The 17,000-nt window shown below is 44.0% G+C and overlaps 1 protein-coding gene across 1 annotated transcript in view; it reads left to right on the top strand.

Moving 5' to 3' along the window:
• The first annotated feature begins 1,697 nt into the window (after nucleotides 1-1,697).
• LOC128839481 (guanine nucleotide-binding protein subunit alpha-14) overlaps nucleotides 1,698-17,000 on the top strand; it is a 50,806-nt gene continuing 35,503 nt past the window's right edge. Inside the window, exon 1 of the mRNA XM_054032520.1 lies at nucleotides 1,698-1,844. Within this exon, the coding sequence (XP_053888495.1) occupies nucleotides 1,724-1,844 (121 nt within the window). The 5' untranslated portion in view covers nucleotides 1,698-1,723. The remainder of the gene's footprint in view (nucleotides 1,845-17,000) is intronic.

The raw sequence follows: 17,000 nt of genomic DNA on the forward strand, positions 1-17,000 counted from the left end.
TAATATCTGTACAGCTAAATATAAAGTAAGTATGTAAGCCAAAGAGAGAAATGTGACTAATTGTACAATGCCTCAGAAATGAAGAGCTGCAACCAAAGGGTCAAATAGTTTCAGTTATTGTGACTTTTCTTTTGGAGAAAGAAAGATGGGGGGCGGGAGTCACACAATGTTGGGAGATATACTATGCATTTTTATACAAGTGTCATTTCTAAATGAGAGAATAACAAATGTGAAACCTGACCTATCAGACCTACTTCGCTACAAAACTTTCTCTCCATCTCACTCCAACATATCCCTCAATTACACCAGATTTCAAAGTGCATCACTCCGTTTGGGTGTCAAATCTCTTCCCACACCAAACTGGGGTTAGCTGATTTCGCTAATGTATTATCAATTCTTAACACTAGAAATGTGGACTCATTCTCCTAATGGAAGTTTTAGACCTCTTAAATAAACGAATCCCGCATCCACTTAAGCTTTCTTCCTCTTCTAGTTTGTGGTGTGTCCCTCAGTGAGTCAGCCAGCCATGTAGTTTAAAGACCAGCACCCCCGTGTAACTTGGCAGAATGACAGTATGCATTTCGGATTGTCTCAACTTCAACAAACAGGTTTGCACTCATTCCAGTGAGATCGCTGGAACTGATTAATCTCTAGGTTATGAATCCAGGCTGCAGATTCCAGCCGAGGGAAGTGTGAGCAGAAAGAGGCTGACAAGCGAAACAAGTTCTGTTCCCGAGAGGCGAGCCCCCCCTCCCCGAGCTCAGCAGCTCGCGCCTGGTTTGCTGTCCCTGCCCGGCAGCAGCGCCTACTCTACCCCGCTGCTGGGGAGGTGGAGGCAGCAGCCGCTCACCTGTCGGAGCAGGGATATTTAAATTAAAGAGGAAGCCTGGGCGCGCGGGGCTGTTCGCCTGCAGATGAGCGGCCGGGGCCGTGTTACGTACGGACAGACAACTTCTCCCACGGGAAAGGGGTTCCCAGCGGGGCTGAAGGCAGTGGCACTGACTCCCCTCCCCCGCTCCTGACTCCAGCCTTTTTCAAATTATTAATTTATTATTATTAACTACCAGGCGCCATTTGCTCCAGCGCCCTGCTGGACTCCCGCCGCCAGTGGGAATGAGCTTGCTTGCAAGACGCCCCGCCTCCCCCACGTCTCCAGCAGCAGCAGGCAGAGCCGAGAACAGTCCATTGGGGCTGGAGGCTGCTCCTTCCTTTCTGCCTGTCTCCCTCTCCAGACAAGGAGCCGCGGCCCGGAGGTTTCATTTGTCCCACCGCCTCCTCCCCACCATTGCCGCGTGTCTCTCGTGAAACTCGCAGACGCATTTGCAAATATTAACCCACGAGAAAGGAGAGGCAACGAGACACAAAAGCACCTGCCCCTCCCCGCGCCGCCACCTCCTCCCTGCCTCTGAGCCCAGTGCCCGGGGGGCGAGGAGAGCCCAACCCACCGAGCGCGGCTCAGCGCTCCCGCGGGAGGCGGAGAGACACCCAGTAGGGACGCGGCCGTGGCCCTCACATCCCCGTTCGCTTTGCCACCTCCCTGCGTGGGACTCCTCTGCTCCGGAGCCCTGCGGACGCGCTGCCCTTGCTGGCCGGTGCCGCGGGGAGCCGGGGCTGGCGAGAGGCGCAACCCCGTCGGCGTTCGCAGAGGACCAGGTGCGGCCGGGAGGGTGGCGTTTTCCCTGCCGTGCTCCTTCCTCCTCGCCCGCTCGCTGCCGCGCTGACCATGGCCGGATGTTGCTTATCCGCGGAGGAGAAAGAGTCGCAGCGGATCAGCGCGGAAATTGAGCGGCAGCTGCGCCGGGATAAGCGGGACGCGCGCAGGGAGCTCAAGCTGCTGCTGCTGGGTGAGTGAGTGGCCGTCTCCTCTCCTCCCCCCTCTACAGCCTAGCCCGGTTACTCCGCACCAGGCCTCCGGGACCGTGCCGGGATGGGGAAGCGGAGGACTCAGTTGGTACGCGGCACTCTAGCCCTCTCCCTCCTCTGCTAATGCACTGGCATGGTTGCATAATAATACCCGTCTAGAGCCCTTCTTTTCGGGGGCCAGAGGAGTTCCCTGGGCTGAGGGGGCTGTGGGAGCTGGCTCCTGTTAATAACAAAACTTGGCACCGTTTCCCGAAATTCTATTTTTCAATGACATTTTTAGTCAACATTTCAAACTTTGATCAGTTATTTTTGATTCGGTGTTTGTGTCTGTGTGTCCGTCTGTCTGTCTGTCAGCCAACCACTTCTAACATTTTGCCTGGAGCAGCGCCATTCATTGCCAATGACATTCTCCCTTTGGGTGTTTTTGAGGGTTTCATTTGGTCTGGTAACGTGACAATGAAAAGTACAGTAAGCAAGGCAGCTTCTGGCTGCATTTACAGCAGGAAAACGGAGACCCGTCCCTGCCCACCAGTACAGCCCTGCTGTTGGTAGGAAGGACAGTGGGAGTGCTGGTGTGGAAGAAGCACTGGTATTTTAGTTACCACTCTGTTTGCTACTCAGAGGAGTTCTAGATAAAATGCCGGGAGCTGCTTGCACCTTTTCTGTACTGGTGCAGCCACTGGAAAAATGACCTCAGTCACAGCAATGGCATGGAGTTGTAGAGAAAAAATATTAGTGTAGGCCAGGGATCGGCAACCTTTCAGAAGTGGTGTGCCGAGTCTTCGTTTATTCTGTCTAATTTAAGGTTTCGCATGCCAGTAATACACTTTAATGTTTTTAGAAGGTCTCTTTGTCTATGTCTATAATATATAACTAAACTATTGTATGTAAAGTAAATAAGGTTTTTAAAATGTTTAAGAAGCTTCATTTAAAATTAAAATGCAGAGCCCCCCGGACTGGTGACCAGGACCCGGGCAGTGAGCGTGCCACTGAAAATCAACTCGTGTGCCACCTTCGGCACGCGTGCCATACGTTGCCTACCCCGGTGTAGGCTACGCCTAACCTATAGCTTCTGCTGCTGCTGCTTCCCCAGTGGCGCTTCTCCAGAGGTGGATGACAGGATTGAGTTTCCTTGTGCCCACAGGGCCACGGGTGTCCCTTTTATAAAACAGAAGTTTAAAAAAAATCAGGAAAGGCCTTGACTACCACAGTAACACTATTGTACGATGTGGTGATGGTACGATTATGTTCAAACTCTTTTGTAAGATGTGCGTCTACAGGAAATAAAATCCCTCAGCGCAGTATGAAACCCAACCGTGAGCAGATAAATGACCCATTGCTTCTCACGTACACTTGAGATTTCAGTCATTCTTGCACTTCGCAAACACTTGAATAGTTTATTGACATGATACTATCTGTGAAGAGCATGGAGCGAGTGGTTGCCTAGTCCAATCTGTATGTAAACATTGCCCTGGAGAGATGCCTGGAGCAGCTTTTCTGTTGAAATCATGTTTACTACTGTCGTGCCTAATGGTCAAACAAGAATGGGGCCATTTTGTGCTGGACACTGGTTTTCTTGCTCCAAAAAACTTACAATCTAAATAGACCAGATGGACAGCGGATGAGGGAAGAGATAGAACACGCAAGCACAGTGGACGATGTGATACCAACAAGCATGTTAGTTCCATGGTTTTTTTCTGGGGGGAAAACAGTTAGTTAGAAGAGGATCAGCTAAATAGAAAGAAAGGGGAAGGGAAGAAGATGAAGGGGGACAGGGTGGGAGTAAGAGAAGAGGTATGTAGTGAAGCTGAAGAGATTTCTCCAACCTTGCCTTCCCTCTCCCTCACAAACAGCCAGTCATCAGGGAGACAGAAAGTCCAGTCAAAACTGTAGGAAGTTCTTTGAATATCCAGAGGTCCCGACTTTTGGCAGCTTCTGCCTATAGTGGTTGGAATCTCTGGCTGCGTCTTCTCTGCAGTTTTCCTTCAAGGACACATGGCTGTGTGGGGGTCCAGAGTTCTCCCATGCACAATTCTGGTCCCATTTCTGTCTGTCTACACTGAACTTTTTTCTTAAAATTTGCCATGGCTGCATTAGCAGTGGTGCAGCTCCACTGGTGGTATTGTTGGTGGGACTTCTAGTAGAGACAAGGCGCTGACAGCTGCAAGCCTTTTTACCAACTTGTTTAGATTTGCTATGAGCAGGGACAAATGAAACACTGGCATTTTGTCTTCATTCAAGCTCCCACTGCCCTGGTGGTAATGTATCAGGGGTCACATAGCTGGTAGTATAACAGTGGGAAGCTTTTAAGAACAGTAAGGGTGATTAACCATTGAAACAAACTACCAAGAGAAATGGTAGATTCTCCATTTTTTGAAGACTTCAAATAAACACCGGATGCCTTTCTGGAAGATAGGCTTTAGCAAAACAAGTTTATTAGATTGAATGCAGGGGTAAGTGGGTGAAATATAATGGCCTGTGATATATAGGAGGTCTGACTGATCTAAAGATCCCTTCTGGCTTCTAGCTCTATGGATCTCTGAAAAAAAAAAAAGCCCATCATAGATACAGTCTGAGTGTAGTGCAATGAGATAGCACAGAGGATAGAGTAAAGTTAGTAACTCTCCTAGAACTTGACCTCTGTTTCTACAGCCTCTGCCTCCACTGCCACTAAATGAGGGAGATTTAAACAGAGCAAACTCTTTCATCTGATATAAATGTATAAAAAATGTGTGAGTTTGCCTTTTCAGTGAGAGAGGCTTGGCAGGTTTTCCAATATATCTGCTTCCTCCTGGGGAGATGTCACCTGTCCTTTCTTTACACAAAGATATCCTTGATCTGTCATGTAAACATTAAACTAAACTTTTTGCTGCCCCAAGCAATATTATGTGTCTGTATTGTAGGTACTCAGACGAGGAAGTTACAAGCAAGGGAAAAAATATCCTTGGTAGCAAATGTGTGTAAGTATGTGTGTGTGTGTGTGTGTGTGTGTGTGTGTGTGTGTGAGAGAGAGAGAGAGATTTAAAAAAAACAGATTTAAAAAAAAAGTTCATATCTATGTTGCAAAGAACATCTCTGATAAAGAAGATTATGGAATAGTCTAAAAATCTAATTTACTTGTGGTATTTATTTATATTTTCTTAGGTAGGGCAAATCGACAAGCTTCACTGTTGTTCCTAATCTAGTCCAGTTTCAGGTTTTCGTGCACTTTCATGATATTGCCATGAAATACTCCCCCTCCCCCCCCCCATGTAGTCTGAGCTGCAAACTCATCTGATGGGAGAAATCCACTTGCATGAATCATCTTCTTTGGTGGTGGTGGGGGCGGTGGGAATGTTTAATATGCCACAATAGTCAGTCTGGAGTCCATGTGCCTTCCTTGTTGAGCAGGACATAACACCTTATCTTGGAGACCAGCATTTTACTCTAGTTAATATCTATCTTCTGTTGGGTGATTTATAATGTAACAGAGGCGTGCAATACAAATGCTTAAACATTACCTTACAAAATGGGATACGGATTCTATAAGTGAGATTAATGTATGCAACAACTCACAAGCATTCAATAAAGTCTGAACACATTCTTGTAATTCTAATACCTATTTTAACCTTACTAACACAAGAGAGTCAGATTATTTCCAGCTATGTATTTGTCAGTGTTCAGCTGACTCATGGGGACCTTGGCATGAGCTGGCACCTGGTCTGCCAGCATCACAGGCCCTGACACTGCAAACTTACATGCATGCTTGACTTTAAACATGTGATTAGTCCCACAGAGTTCAATATAAAAACATACATACTTTTTGTTATGAAAGGCTACAATCACAGCTGAGTCTGTCTTGCATATAATTTAAGCCAGTGGTTCTCAAACTTTTCTACTGGTTACCACTTTCACACAGCAAGCCTCTGAGTGTGACCCCTTCCTATAAATTAAAAACACTTTGTAAATATTTAATACTATTATAAATGCTGGAGGTGAAGTGGGGTTTGGGGTGGAGACTGACAGCTTGCAACCCCTTTAGGGGTCACAACCCCCAGTTTGAGAACCTCTGGAAGTGATTAGATTTGTATAGGGGAGGTATATGTAGTGATAACCATATGACTTTAAATCATGGCCTTTGTCGTTAACCATGTAGAACAGGGGTCGGCAACATTTGGCACGCAGCTCGCCAGGGTAAGCACCCTGGCGAGCCGGGCCAGTTTGATTTATCTGCTGACACGGCAGGTTCGGCCGATCGCGGCCCCCACTGGCCGCGATTCACTGTCCCGGGCCAATGGGGGCGGCGAGAAGCCGCGGCCAGCCCATCGCTCGCCGGCGCCGCTTCTCGCCGCCCCCATTGGCCCAGGACGGTGAACCGCGGCCAGTGGGGGCCGCGATCAGCCGAACCTGCCATGTCAGCAGGTAAATAAAACTGGCCCGGCCCGCCAGGGTGCTTACCCTGGCGAGCTGCGTGCCAGAGGTTGCCGAACCCTGATGTAGAATATCTGTATGTGCATAATCTGTTTTCTCATGGTCCTATTTTAAATTTGTGAAATAAGAAGGGATATAGTTTATTTTCAGGTTGAAGCAACCATAAATTCTAAAATATTGGAATGTCTTGCTTAAGAATTTACTGCACTATAAAAGTTTAAAAAGCTAATATAACAAGAGAAACAGGGTAGAATGATTTTTTTGTTCTAAGGACAAGATTTCTAACAGAGCTCAATATCAATAGCTCCCATTTAGGCACCTAAGTAAGTGGCCAGATTTTCAAAATCGTAGAATGATAGGACTAGAAGAGACCTCGAGAGGTCATCTAGTCCAGTCCCCTACACTCATGACAGGACTAAATATTATCTAGACCATCCCTGACAGGTGTTTGGCTAATCTGCCCTTAAAAATCAACCTCCCTATGCAATTTATTCCAGTGCTTAACCACCCTGACAGTTAGTAAGTTTTTCCTAATGTCCAACCTAAACCTCTCTTGCTACAATTTAAGCCCATTGCTTCTTGTCCTATCCTCAGAAGTAATGGAGAACAATTTTTCTCCCTCCTCCTTGTAACAACCTTTTATATACTTGAAAACTGTTATGTCCTCACTTAGTGTCCTCTTCTCCAGACTAAACAAACCCATTTTTTCAATCTTCTCTCATAGGTCATGTTTTCTAGACTTTTAATCATTTTTGTTGCTCTTCTCTGGACTTTCTCCAATTTGTCCACATCTTTCCTGAAATGCGGTGCCCAGAACTGGACACAATAATCCAGTTGAGGCCTAATGAGTGCAGAGTAGAGAAGAAGAATTACTCATTTACAACACTCTTGCTAATACATCCCAGAATGATGTTTACTTTTTTTGCAGCGGTGCTACACCGTTGACTCATATTTAGTTGTGATCCACTATGATCCCCAGATCCCTTTCTGCAGTACTCCTTCCTAGGCAGTCATTTCCCATTTTGTATATGTGCAACTGATTGTTCCTTCCTAAGTGGAGTACTTTGCATTTGTCCTTATTAAATTTCATCCTATTTACTTCAGACCATTTCTCCAGTTTATCCAGATCATTTTGAATGTTAATCCTATTCTCCAAAGCACTTGCCACCCCTTCCAGCTTGGTATCGTCCGCACACTTTATAAGCGTGCTCTCTATGCCATTATCTAAATCATTGATGAAGATATTGAACAGAACCAGACCCAGAACTGATCCCTGCGGGACCCCACTCTTTATTGTTTTTTCCCTGTCACTGAGTAACAGGCCAACCCTGTCCTTGGTCTTCCTCTTGCTTCTAATGTATTTCTAGAATCTTTTCTTGTTACCCTTTATGTCTCTAGCTAGTTTAATCTCGTTTTGTGTCTTGGCCTTTCTAATTTTATCCCTACAGCCTTGTTTTATTTGTTTATATTTGTCCTTTATAGGATGACTGTAAACAAATAACACAAGTTTGAATATATGAAATAGATCAAATTGTTCTCAGCAGAAGCTGCTGGGTGCTGAGCTCTGTTCAAAATCTGGTCCCCGTTATCGATGCTGACCACTCTTGAAAATATGATTCTGTTATGTTTTCCTGTTAATCTAGAAGAGGACAAAAAGTACATACCGGTAAATAACACACCCCTTTTCTTGTTTTGACTACCACTGTGAGAGGAATATCAACATAAAGCTTTTGGTCTCATGGAGAAAATAGTATTGCTTATGAAAATGCCTTGAAATGACCAAGAATCAAATAGTAGCCAATAGGGGATGTGAGTACAGGTTTAATGTGGTAATGTTGACCCTCCTCCCTTAGAATACAGGCAACTAAATTTTCTATCGGCTTACCAAGGGCTATCTCAAGTAAACTGCATTATAATAATTCAGGAGGAGAAAAAGGCATGAATAGCTCTGGTGAGCTTCCTGGTGATTCGCAGATAGCAGGTCTGTCTTACTGTGTGTTTTTATAACACCTAGCACACTAGGACCCTAAGCCACAATACATACAAAAATAATGATCTAAAATCCAATATGAGTTAAAGCTACTGTCAGTAATATCTTGAAGCAGCAATGGGTCCAACCAAACCCCAAGGCTGAAAACCATATTGGAAAAAGGTTGACACAACACATCCCTTATAAAGTTGCAGTCCTAACCCTCCATTGCTCTAGGAATCTGGAATCAGCAGCATCAGTTATACCTTGTCCAGGTTGTATTTTTGTCAATTTGCACTTATCTAGGTGGGTTTAAGCCTCAATTAGGTATATAAAAAGCACAGAAAAAAACAAAATGTGGGTTCAATGAAAAGAAGAGGTGAAATGGAGTATCCTCAATGTGCTGGAGACATTGCAGCCAATAATGTTTCACAATCACTGCAACACGTCTAGCTGACATGGCTTCAAATGTGTAGGCCTACATCTTAATGAGCATTAAGAGGGATTTTCAGTTGTGTTAAGCTAACTCGATTGAGTGCAGACAATTGAAAAATGTCCCTTTCTGCCTGTCAAGACAGGGCTAAAGAGCGTACATGACAAGTTATGTCCAAGTCCTACAAAAAGATCCTATTGATTGGAGTCATATTCCTATGTCAAGTCACCTGAAGTCATAAGGGACTTCGCAGGCCGATTTCTTTGCAGGGTCAAGGCCAAAATAAAAAATGCATAAGCAAGCACCCTCATGGAGCTGTCCTCCCCTACTGCGGCTTAGTTTTAGCAACATATCCTTATGGGTGAAGGAGCAAAAGACTTTGGATATTTGACAATACTCATTCAGCCTGAATAATTCTATAAATGTTCACTGATATAAATAAAATCAGTTGCCTTTGTTTTGTGATCATTTTACATATTCCATAGATTGAAGATAGGAAATGGGAAGTATTTGTTCCAAAAGCTATAGAAGGTAGACAAATGTAAGTCTAGAATGGTGTACATTAACTTGATGTTTAGCAACTTTCTTGTAGTGGGAGAATTTGTAGCAGGCTATAAAAATCAGTAAGCTTACTGTTTAAAACGGGAAGAATTGGCACTGGGCAATAATTTATGATTGCTAATGTCAAGAGATATCTTCTTGATCAGGGGCTTAATCCCTTTTTGACTGAGGGGAGCTCATGTCCTGCTCTCCCATAGGGAAGGTTTCTACCAGTAAACAAAGGTAAGGATTCAACTTCCAGGTGGTTAAATGAAGCTCTCAGTACCTCCTCTGTCTCACTAAATGATATAAAAGGCATTTACCACCTGGCTAGCACTAGTCAGAAAGCTCCAGATATACTTTGTTTCCTATAAAGAAGGTATCAAACCCTTCACAGGAAGTAAAAATCAATTTGTTCCAGAGTGGAGACATAATTGATTTGTCAACTGCCCCACTGAAGAATTAAACTTGCTGGACTGTGATAAAATAAGATGAGTTCTTATTCTTTGCCATGGTAGTGGCATGGGAATAGTAAAACTACATGACACACTGATTGAATTTGCAGTACATCTTCCACCACATTTACTTCATTAGCAGGGCCGGCTAATGAAAAGCAAAAAAGCAGCAAAAAAAAGCGCCGCCCCCCGAACCCCCCCCCCCGAGCGCTGCGCCGCCGGAACCCGCCCCCAAGCGCCGCGCCGCCCCCCCCCCCTGCCGAGCGCCACGCCGCCGGAGCCTGCCCCCCTCCGCTGAGCGCCGCGCCGCTGGAGCGCCCCCCCCCCCGTGGAATGCCGCGCCGCACCGCCCCCCGCCACCCCAAGATTGGCCGCCCCTTACCAGGTGCCGCCCCAAGCATGTGCTTGGTTGCCTGGAGCCAGCCCTGTTCATTAGCTGTAGACCATCTGCAAACTGTAGTCATCTATGAGGAAGGCATGGTAAGAGAAGATATCTAGGTGTCAGTCGAATGATGTTTGAGGGTGCTATATCTTACTGAGCACTCAGCAGAATGGTCCAGTTACTCAGTACTACAGATATCAAAGAAGAGTGTGTAAATGAATACTGCAGAAATTTGCAATCCCCGTAGAAAGAGTAGAGTTCCTCTCCTTTATTGATTTGTATGACTTACAGTAGGAACATCCAACATTTAAAACAAATAATGTAGTGCTGTCAGTTTGTTGTTCATATTTCCACAGCAGCTGTAACTAGGAGTTGTGTTTACCAGAAACTATTATGTTGTCTTGAGGTTTTTAATGCTTTATCCTGTATAATTTTTACTACTGTCTGTCATCAGGTCTGTCTGTCACTAATACTGTATGAAAAGATAAAAGATTAGGAGGATGAGGGGCCCTTTTCTAATGAAAATAATCACATTGGGTCTAAAGGCTTTTTCAGGTGTATACTGTTTTTATAAAACTTGACCAAATTAGTCATCCTGTAATAACCCAAATGAAATGTCTGTGTATCTGGATTTCTAAAATGAATAAATCAATAGGCACAGTGAAAGAGCCACCCTACGCCAGTTATGAAAATAGCATAGCAACACTATGGAGGGTGGATGGTCCAGTGATTACAGTAGTAGCCTAGTTTTTGGGAGACCTGGGTTCCATTCCAGGCTTGGTGACAGACTTTCATTGTGATGTTGGGCATGTCACTAAGGACCAGCTCCACATAGGGACTTAGGCACCACTGCATTCTTCAAACCCATGTTTAGCTGGTGCCTAAATTTCCATTGTAAAAGTCCCCTATCTCCTATGTTTCCACCTCCCAGCATGTGCACGGCTGCCTTATTCTAGGTGTGTGGACTTCTGTCTCCTATCTAAAACCTAGTATGATCCACAAACTGGGTGGGTGTTCCCTGGCCTGTTTTGTCTGTGGGACCAAATTAGTGGGTATTCTCAGAGCATGCCTATCTCCACAAAAATGGCCAGTGGGGTAGGGGGAGGGAGGTGAGAGGCCCTCCCTTATGATTTTTAGCACAGTAGATAGGGCATTCACCTGAGATATGGGAGACCCCAGTTCAATATCCCCCTGATGAGAAGAAAATATTTGAACAGGGGTACCCCACCTCTCAGGTGAGTGCTCTAACCACTAGACTGTAGAATGATTCTCTTTCTCTTGCCCAATTATTTACTTAATTATTTACGTAAAGTGGAACAACTCCACTAGGAGAGATTGAGCGAGACCCACATCAGAATATCCCAAATTCCAATGGCACTTCCAGTCCCTCCACCTGGCCCTTTGGCATGGAGTGAAGCAGACACCCCACTCATTTTTGGAAGAAACAGCTTAGGAGTCTAAATCACGTGACTCCCAGAGGGGTTCTTAGCTGTGGATCGCAAGCAGAGATAAACGCCTCCCTGCAGCCCAGACTTAGGCATCAAACTCCGTGAGAGGGATGGGGCTTAGGGCATGCCCTCTAGTTGACATCTCCCATTGCCCTCTTTAGGTGACTCCCCGCCTAGCATGCTGGCTTTCCTGGATCCTATTCTTAGGTGCCTCTCTCTCCCTGTTCATTGTATAGGGAGCCAAGGAACCTAACTCAGGCTTTGTGGATCTCATTGTTGTCCAGTTATTTTCTAGATGTCTAAAAGTTAGTCACTGCAACACTGAGCCCTTTGCAGATCCAGGCCTTAGTTACACTGTGCTTCAGTAATAGTACTTTCTTGCCTCACAGCGGTGTTATGAGGATAAATACATTAAAGACTGTGAGATGCTAAGATGCTACAACGATAGAGCCATATAAGTATTTTATATACACAATATTTCAGTGCTTAAACAACATTTGTGGGAATATTAAAAGATTATTTTATACAGAATCATAAGACTGGAAGGGACCTCGAGAGGTCATCTAGTCCAGTCCCCTGAACTCATGACAGGACTAAATATTATCTAGACCGGGGTGGGCAAACTGCGGGCCGGATCTGGCCTTCTGGCCATTTTAAGCCAGCCCTCAAGCTTCCGCTGGGGAGCCCTGCCCCAGAGCCCGCACTCCCAGCTGGAGCCCTCTTCCCCCCTCCCCCGGCATGCCACTCCCCAGCCCGGAACCCTCTCCCATACCCTGAACTCCTCATTTCTGGCCCCACCCCGGAGCCAGCACCCCCAACCAGAGCCCTCTTCCCCCACCCGCACCCCAACCCCAATTTTGTGAGCATTCAGGCCCCACCGTACAATTTCTGTTCCCAGATGTGGCTCTCGGACCAAAAAGTTTGCCCACCCTGATCTAGACCATCCCTGACATGTGTTTGTCTAACACTCGTCTACAATTTTTGAGAAGTCGTCTGCTTCAGAGATAAAATGTGCTATTTATTATGTATTTTGATGTGCTGAATTCAAATATGACAATTAAAACAACTGATTGGCTACTGTTTCTAAGATATTTAAGTTTTTACATTTTATGTCTATGTATATTGTGTAGATAGTAGAGTTTTAATCATAAATTGTAAACCTAGGTCTTTTCATGTGTTTATGGTTGCTTTACATGATAATATTTCACCTGTCCTGTTTATGTAACACTTTAAAAATCAGCAAAAGGGTTATATAAATAAAATTTATTATGGAACAAAAGGCAAAAAACTATTATGTACATAGTTTAGTCCTATTCAGTGTCTACTCGACGCTTCTTGGCTTGTCTCTTGTATTCATTAAATGGAGCATCTCTGGTCACTGTCCAGCAATAGTCTGCAAGCATTGATGGGCTCCATTTGCCCTGATAGCGTTTCTCCATTGTTGCAATGTCCTGGTGAAATCGCTCGCCGTGCTCGTCGCTCACTGCTCCGCAGTTCGGTGGAAAAAAATCTAGATGAGAGTGCAAAAAATGTATCTTTAATGACATGTTGCAACCAAGGCTTTTGTATGCCTTGAGGAGGTTTTCCACCAACAACCTGTACTTGTCTGCCTTGTTGTTTCCGAGAAAATTTATTGCCACTAACTGGAAGGCTTTCCATGCCGTCTTTTCCTTGCCACGCAGTGCATGGTCAAATGCATCATCTCGAAGAAGTTCATGAATCTGAGGACCAACAAAGACCCCTTCCTTTATCTTAGCTTCACTCAACCTTGGAAATTTTCCACGGAGGTACTTGAAAGGTGCTTGTGTTTTGTCAATGGCCTTGACAAAGCTCTTCATCAGACCCAGCTTGATGTGTAAGGGTGGTAACAAAATCTTCCTTGATTCAACAAGTGGTGGATGCCGAACACTTTTCCTCCCAGGCTCCAATGACTGTCGGAGTGGCCAATCTTTCTTGATGTAGTGGGAATCTCTTGCACGACTATCCCATTCACAGAGAAAACAGCAGTACTTTGTGTATCCAGTCTGCAGACCAAGCAAGAGAGCAACAACCTTCAAATCGCCACAAAGCTGCCACTGATTTTGGTCATAGTTTATGCACCTCAAAAGTTGTTTCATGTTGTCATAGGTTTCCTTCATATGGACTGCATGACCAACTGGAATTGATGGCAAAACATTGCCATTATGCAGTAAAACAGCTTTAAGACTCGTCTTCATTGAATCAATGAACAGTCTCCAGTCATCTGGATCGTGAACGATGTTGAGGGCTGCCATCACACCATCGATGTTGTTGCAGGCTACAAGATCGCCTTCCATGAAGAAGAATGGGGACAAGATCCTTTTGACGGTCACGGAACATGGAAACCCTAACATCACCTGCCAGGAGATTCCACTGCTGTAGTCTGGAGCCCAACAGCTCTGCCTTACTCTTGGGTAGTTCCAAATCCCTGACAAGGTCATTCAGTTCACCTTGTGTTATGAGGTGTGGTTCAGAGGAGGAGGATGGGAGAAAATGTGGGTCCTGTAACATTGATGGTTCAGGACCAGAAGTTTCATCCTCTTCCTCTTCCTTGTCTGACTCAAGTGAGAATGATTCTGGTGCATCAGGAACTGGCAGTCCTTCTCCGAGGGGTACTGGGCGTATAGCTGATGGAATGTTTGGATAATGCACAGTCCACTTTTTCTTCTTTGACACACCTTTCCCAACTGGAGGCAGCATGCAGAAGTAACAATTGCTGGTATGATCTGTTGGTTCTCTCCAAATCATTGGCACTGCAAAAGGCACAGATTTCCTTTTCCTGTTCAACCACTGGCGAAGATTTGTTGCACAAGTGTTGCAGCATATGTGTGGGGCTCACCTCTTGTCCTGATCTCCAATTTTGCAGCCAAAATAAAAGTGATAGGCTTTCTTAACCATAGTGGTTATACTGCGCTTTTGTGATGCAAAAGTCACTTCACCACAAACATAGCAGAAGTTATCTGCACTGTTCACACAAGTACGAGGCATCTCTGCTCACTTTGGCTAAACAGAAATGTGTCCCTTTGCAAAATCAAACACTGACAAATAAGAGAGCACGACACTGTATGATTTCTAGAGCTGATATAGGGCAATTGGTTCAGCAGAGTGATGTAAGCTTCGTTATGACTGCATCATCCATGACTTGTAGGAATAAACATGATGCAATTCATATGATGTATGACGCAATACCAGCTTCAGATTGCATCATTCGTTGTTTTGCCTAAAAAGCAAGTACTATCCAAACCCAGTCATAGATTTATTCATAGATCCAGTCAAAGATGTATTTTAGTCATTTCTTGTTTAAATTGAGATCCCTTTCCTTTATAACTCACTTATCCTCCGCCATTCCCAAGTCAAGGGTCGTATATACTGACCCAATAGCATATCTTAAAAACTAGAGCCAGTTAACAATTTTAAGCATCATTTTCGTTCTCAGTGACCCAGAATTAATAAAGTTTGACTACATTTATTTCAGAAGCATTTTGGCTGTAGAGCAGTGTAATCTGCTCTTAAAAATCTTCAATGATGTAGATCCCACAACCTCCCTAGGTAATTCATTCCAGTGCTTAATCACCTTGACAGGATGTTTTTCCTGATATCCAACCTAAACCTCCCTTGCTGCAATTTAAGCCCAGTGCTTCTTGTCCTATCTTCAGAGGTTAAGAAGAATAATTCTTCTCCCTCTTCCTTGTAACAACCTTTTATACGCTTGAAATACAAATATATATATATGTAATACAAATTAATAGTAATTATGGAGAGATAATTGCTGGTTTAGAGGATTGCTAATGCAATACAGAGCCATTGACTACTGGTGATCAGTGGATACTTGAATAATGATCCAAACTCTTCTTCAATAGATTGGCAGTACCAATCCAATTTTTAAGGGATAAGTGTCTATATTGTAAAACAGTCAATCATCACTCTAGTTGGCTCTAATTGGTACCTTTGTTAGTCTCAGCAGAGAGGCCAAGGTGTGTACAGGCATGGAGACTGATCTCACTGGAACTGACTATGGCCTTAATCCTGCTATTTGTTCCTTATGGGCAAATTCCTCATACCAGTACAGATGCCCATAGAAGTCAGTGAGGCTCTGCGTGTGTCCACCCATATGGATCAGCTTGCAGGTTCATGTCCTATGGATAAGGAGCAGAAGGACAGGACATTAGAAGCAGATAAAGAAACCAGTAATGGGAGAGATCAGAATGAGAGAAACAGGAAGGTCAGAGATGACGAAAAAGGGGGTAAAAGATGGAGAAGATAGTCCCATAGTCTTTAAGTGAACAGAGGAGGGAAAGAAAAAAAAGGAAAGGAAATATTTTAAAAAAGAGGAATTAGGACTGAATGAATAGGAGAATTACAACATGCAAACAAGGGAATAAAAGTACATGCACGGAGGTGCCCAAAAATTTTTATTTTAACAAACTTTATTTTATTGTGTTTCTACATTTGACAGTGTTTCCCAAGCAGACATACTACAGAACCAGAAGTTATGGGAAAGTGGGTTGTAAATGTTGCTTTGAGGACTGGAGTTTTATTTCTTTGTACTATTACTGTTGGGCATGTATCCAACAATTTTAAATTGGCTGTAACAGCAGGTAACGTTTTGTACATGTTAAAGATGATGAAAGGACAGTTTTAAAAATATTTCTCTCTCCCCCTCCCCCCCAAGTGGTAAGGGTGATAAATGGATAAAATTGAAAGTAATAATTTGTGCCTGTTTGGCAATAGCCTGCCTGGAGGGAAATAGGCTGTTTCACCACCATCAAGAATATTAGCTACACACTATAGGGGGATTCTGCAAAAATTTAAAGCATGTGAGCAATCCTGTACAAGTGAGTAGTCATTTTGAAGACATTAAGGCTACTGAGCTGTGTAAAGTTATTCATGTACATAAGTGCTTACAGGTCTGGAGCCCAAGGTACTATCTCCAAAACAAGGAAGGAAACAAAATGCTTTGGGCTTTCCACAGCATCCTAGAGATATGTCTCTGGAGAGACCTTTGACTGTAATTACTTGTAGGATTACTCACTTGCTTTCTTCAAGTAATATCTTGTCTCTTTCTCTTTTTATTTCTACATGTATTTGGGATGGATACCTGTTTTTGAGTTTGTTCCCTTCCTTGTAGCTTAGCTTGGTGATATTCTGTGGATTATACTTTTTCCCCCCGTCCCATGAGTGAGCAATGGCTCCTCACTTCACAAAAAACAAACAGAAAGCTTAAAGTGTAATGTTATCAATATATTGACTGCATTTCTCTTGTGAATTTTTTAGGAGCAAATTGTCAGAATGCTAACACATACAGCTACTTTTCTGGCCAGTGGCATTGTTTTTTTTCTTCCCTAGCTGTGCAAAATTTAATTCTAAAAGGCATCAATTTGCACTAAGCTCAATTTGGACATAATTTAGATAGGCAGCTCTTTGGGGCACCAAAATACAAGGAATAATCTTTTCATTTTTTAAAAAAAAGATAAACTGTGAA

Source organism: Malaclemys terrapin, chromosome 6 (genome assembly GCF_027887155.1).
Source record: "Malaclemys terrapin pileata isolate rMalTer1 chromosome 6, rMalTer1.hap1, whole genome shotgun sequence".
Lineage (NCBI taxonomy): Eukaryota > Metazoa > Chordata > Testudines > Emydidae > Malaclemys > Malaclemys terrapin.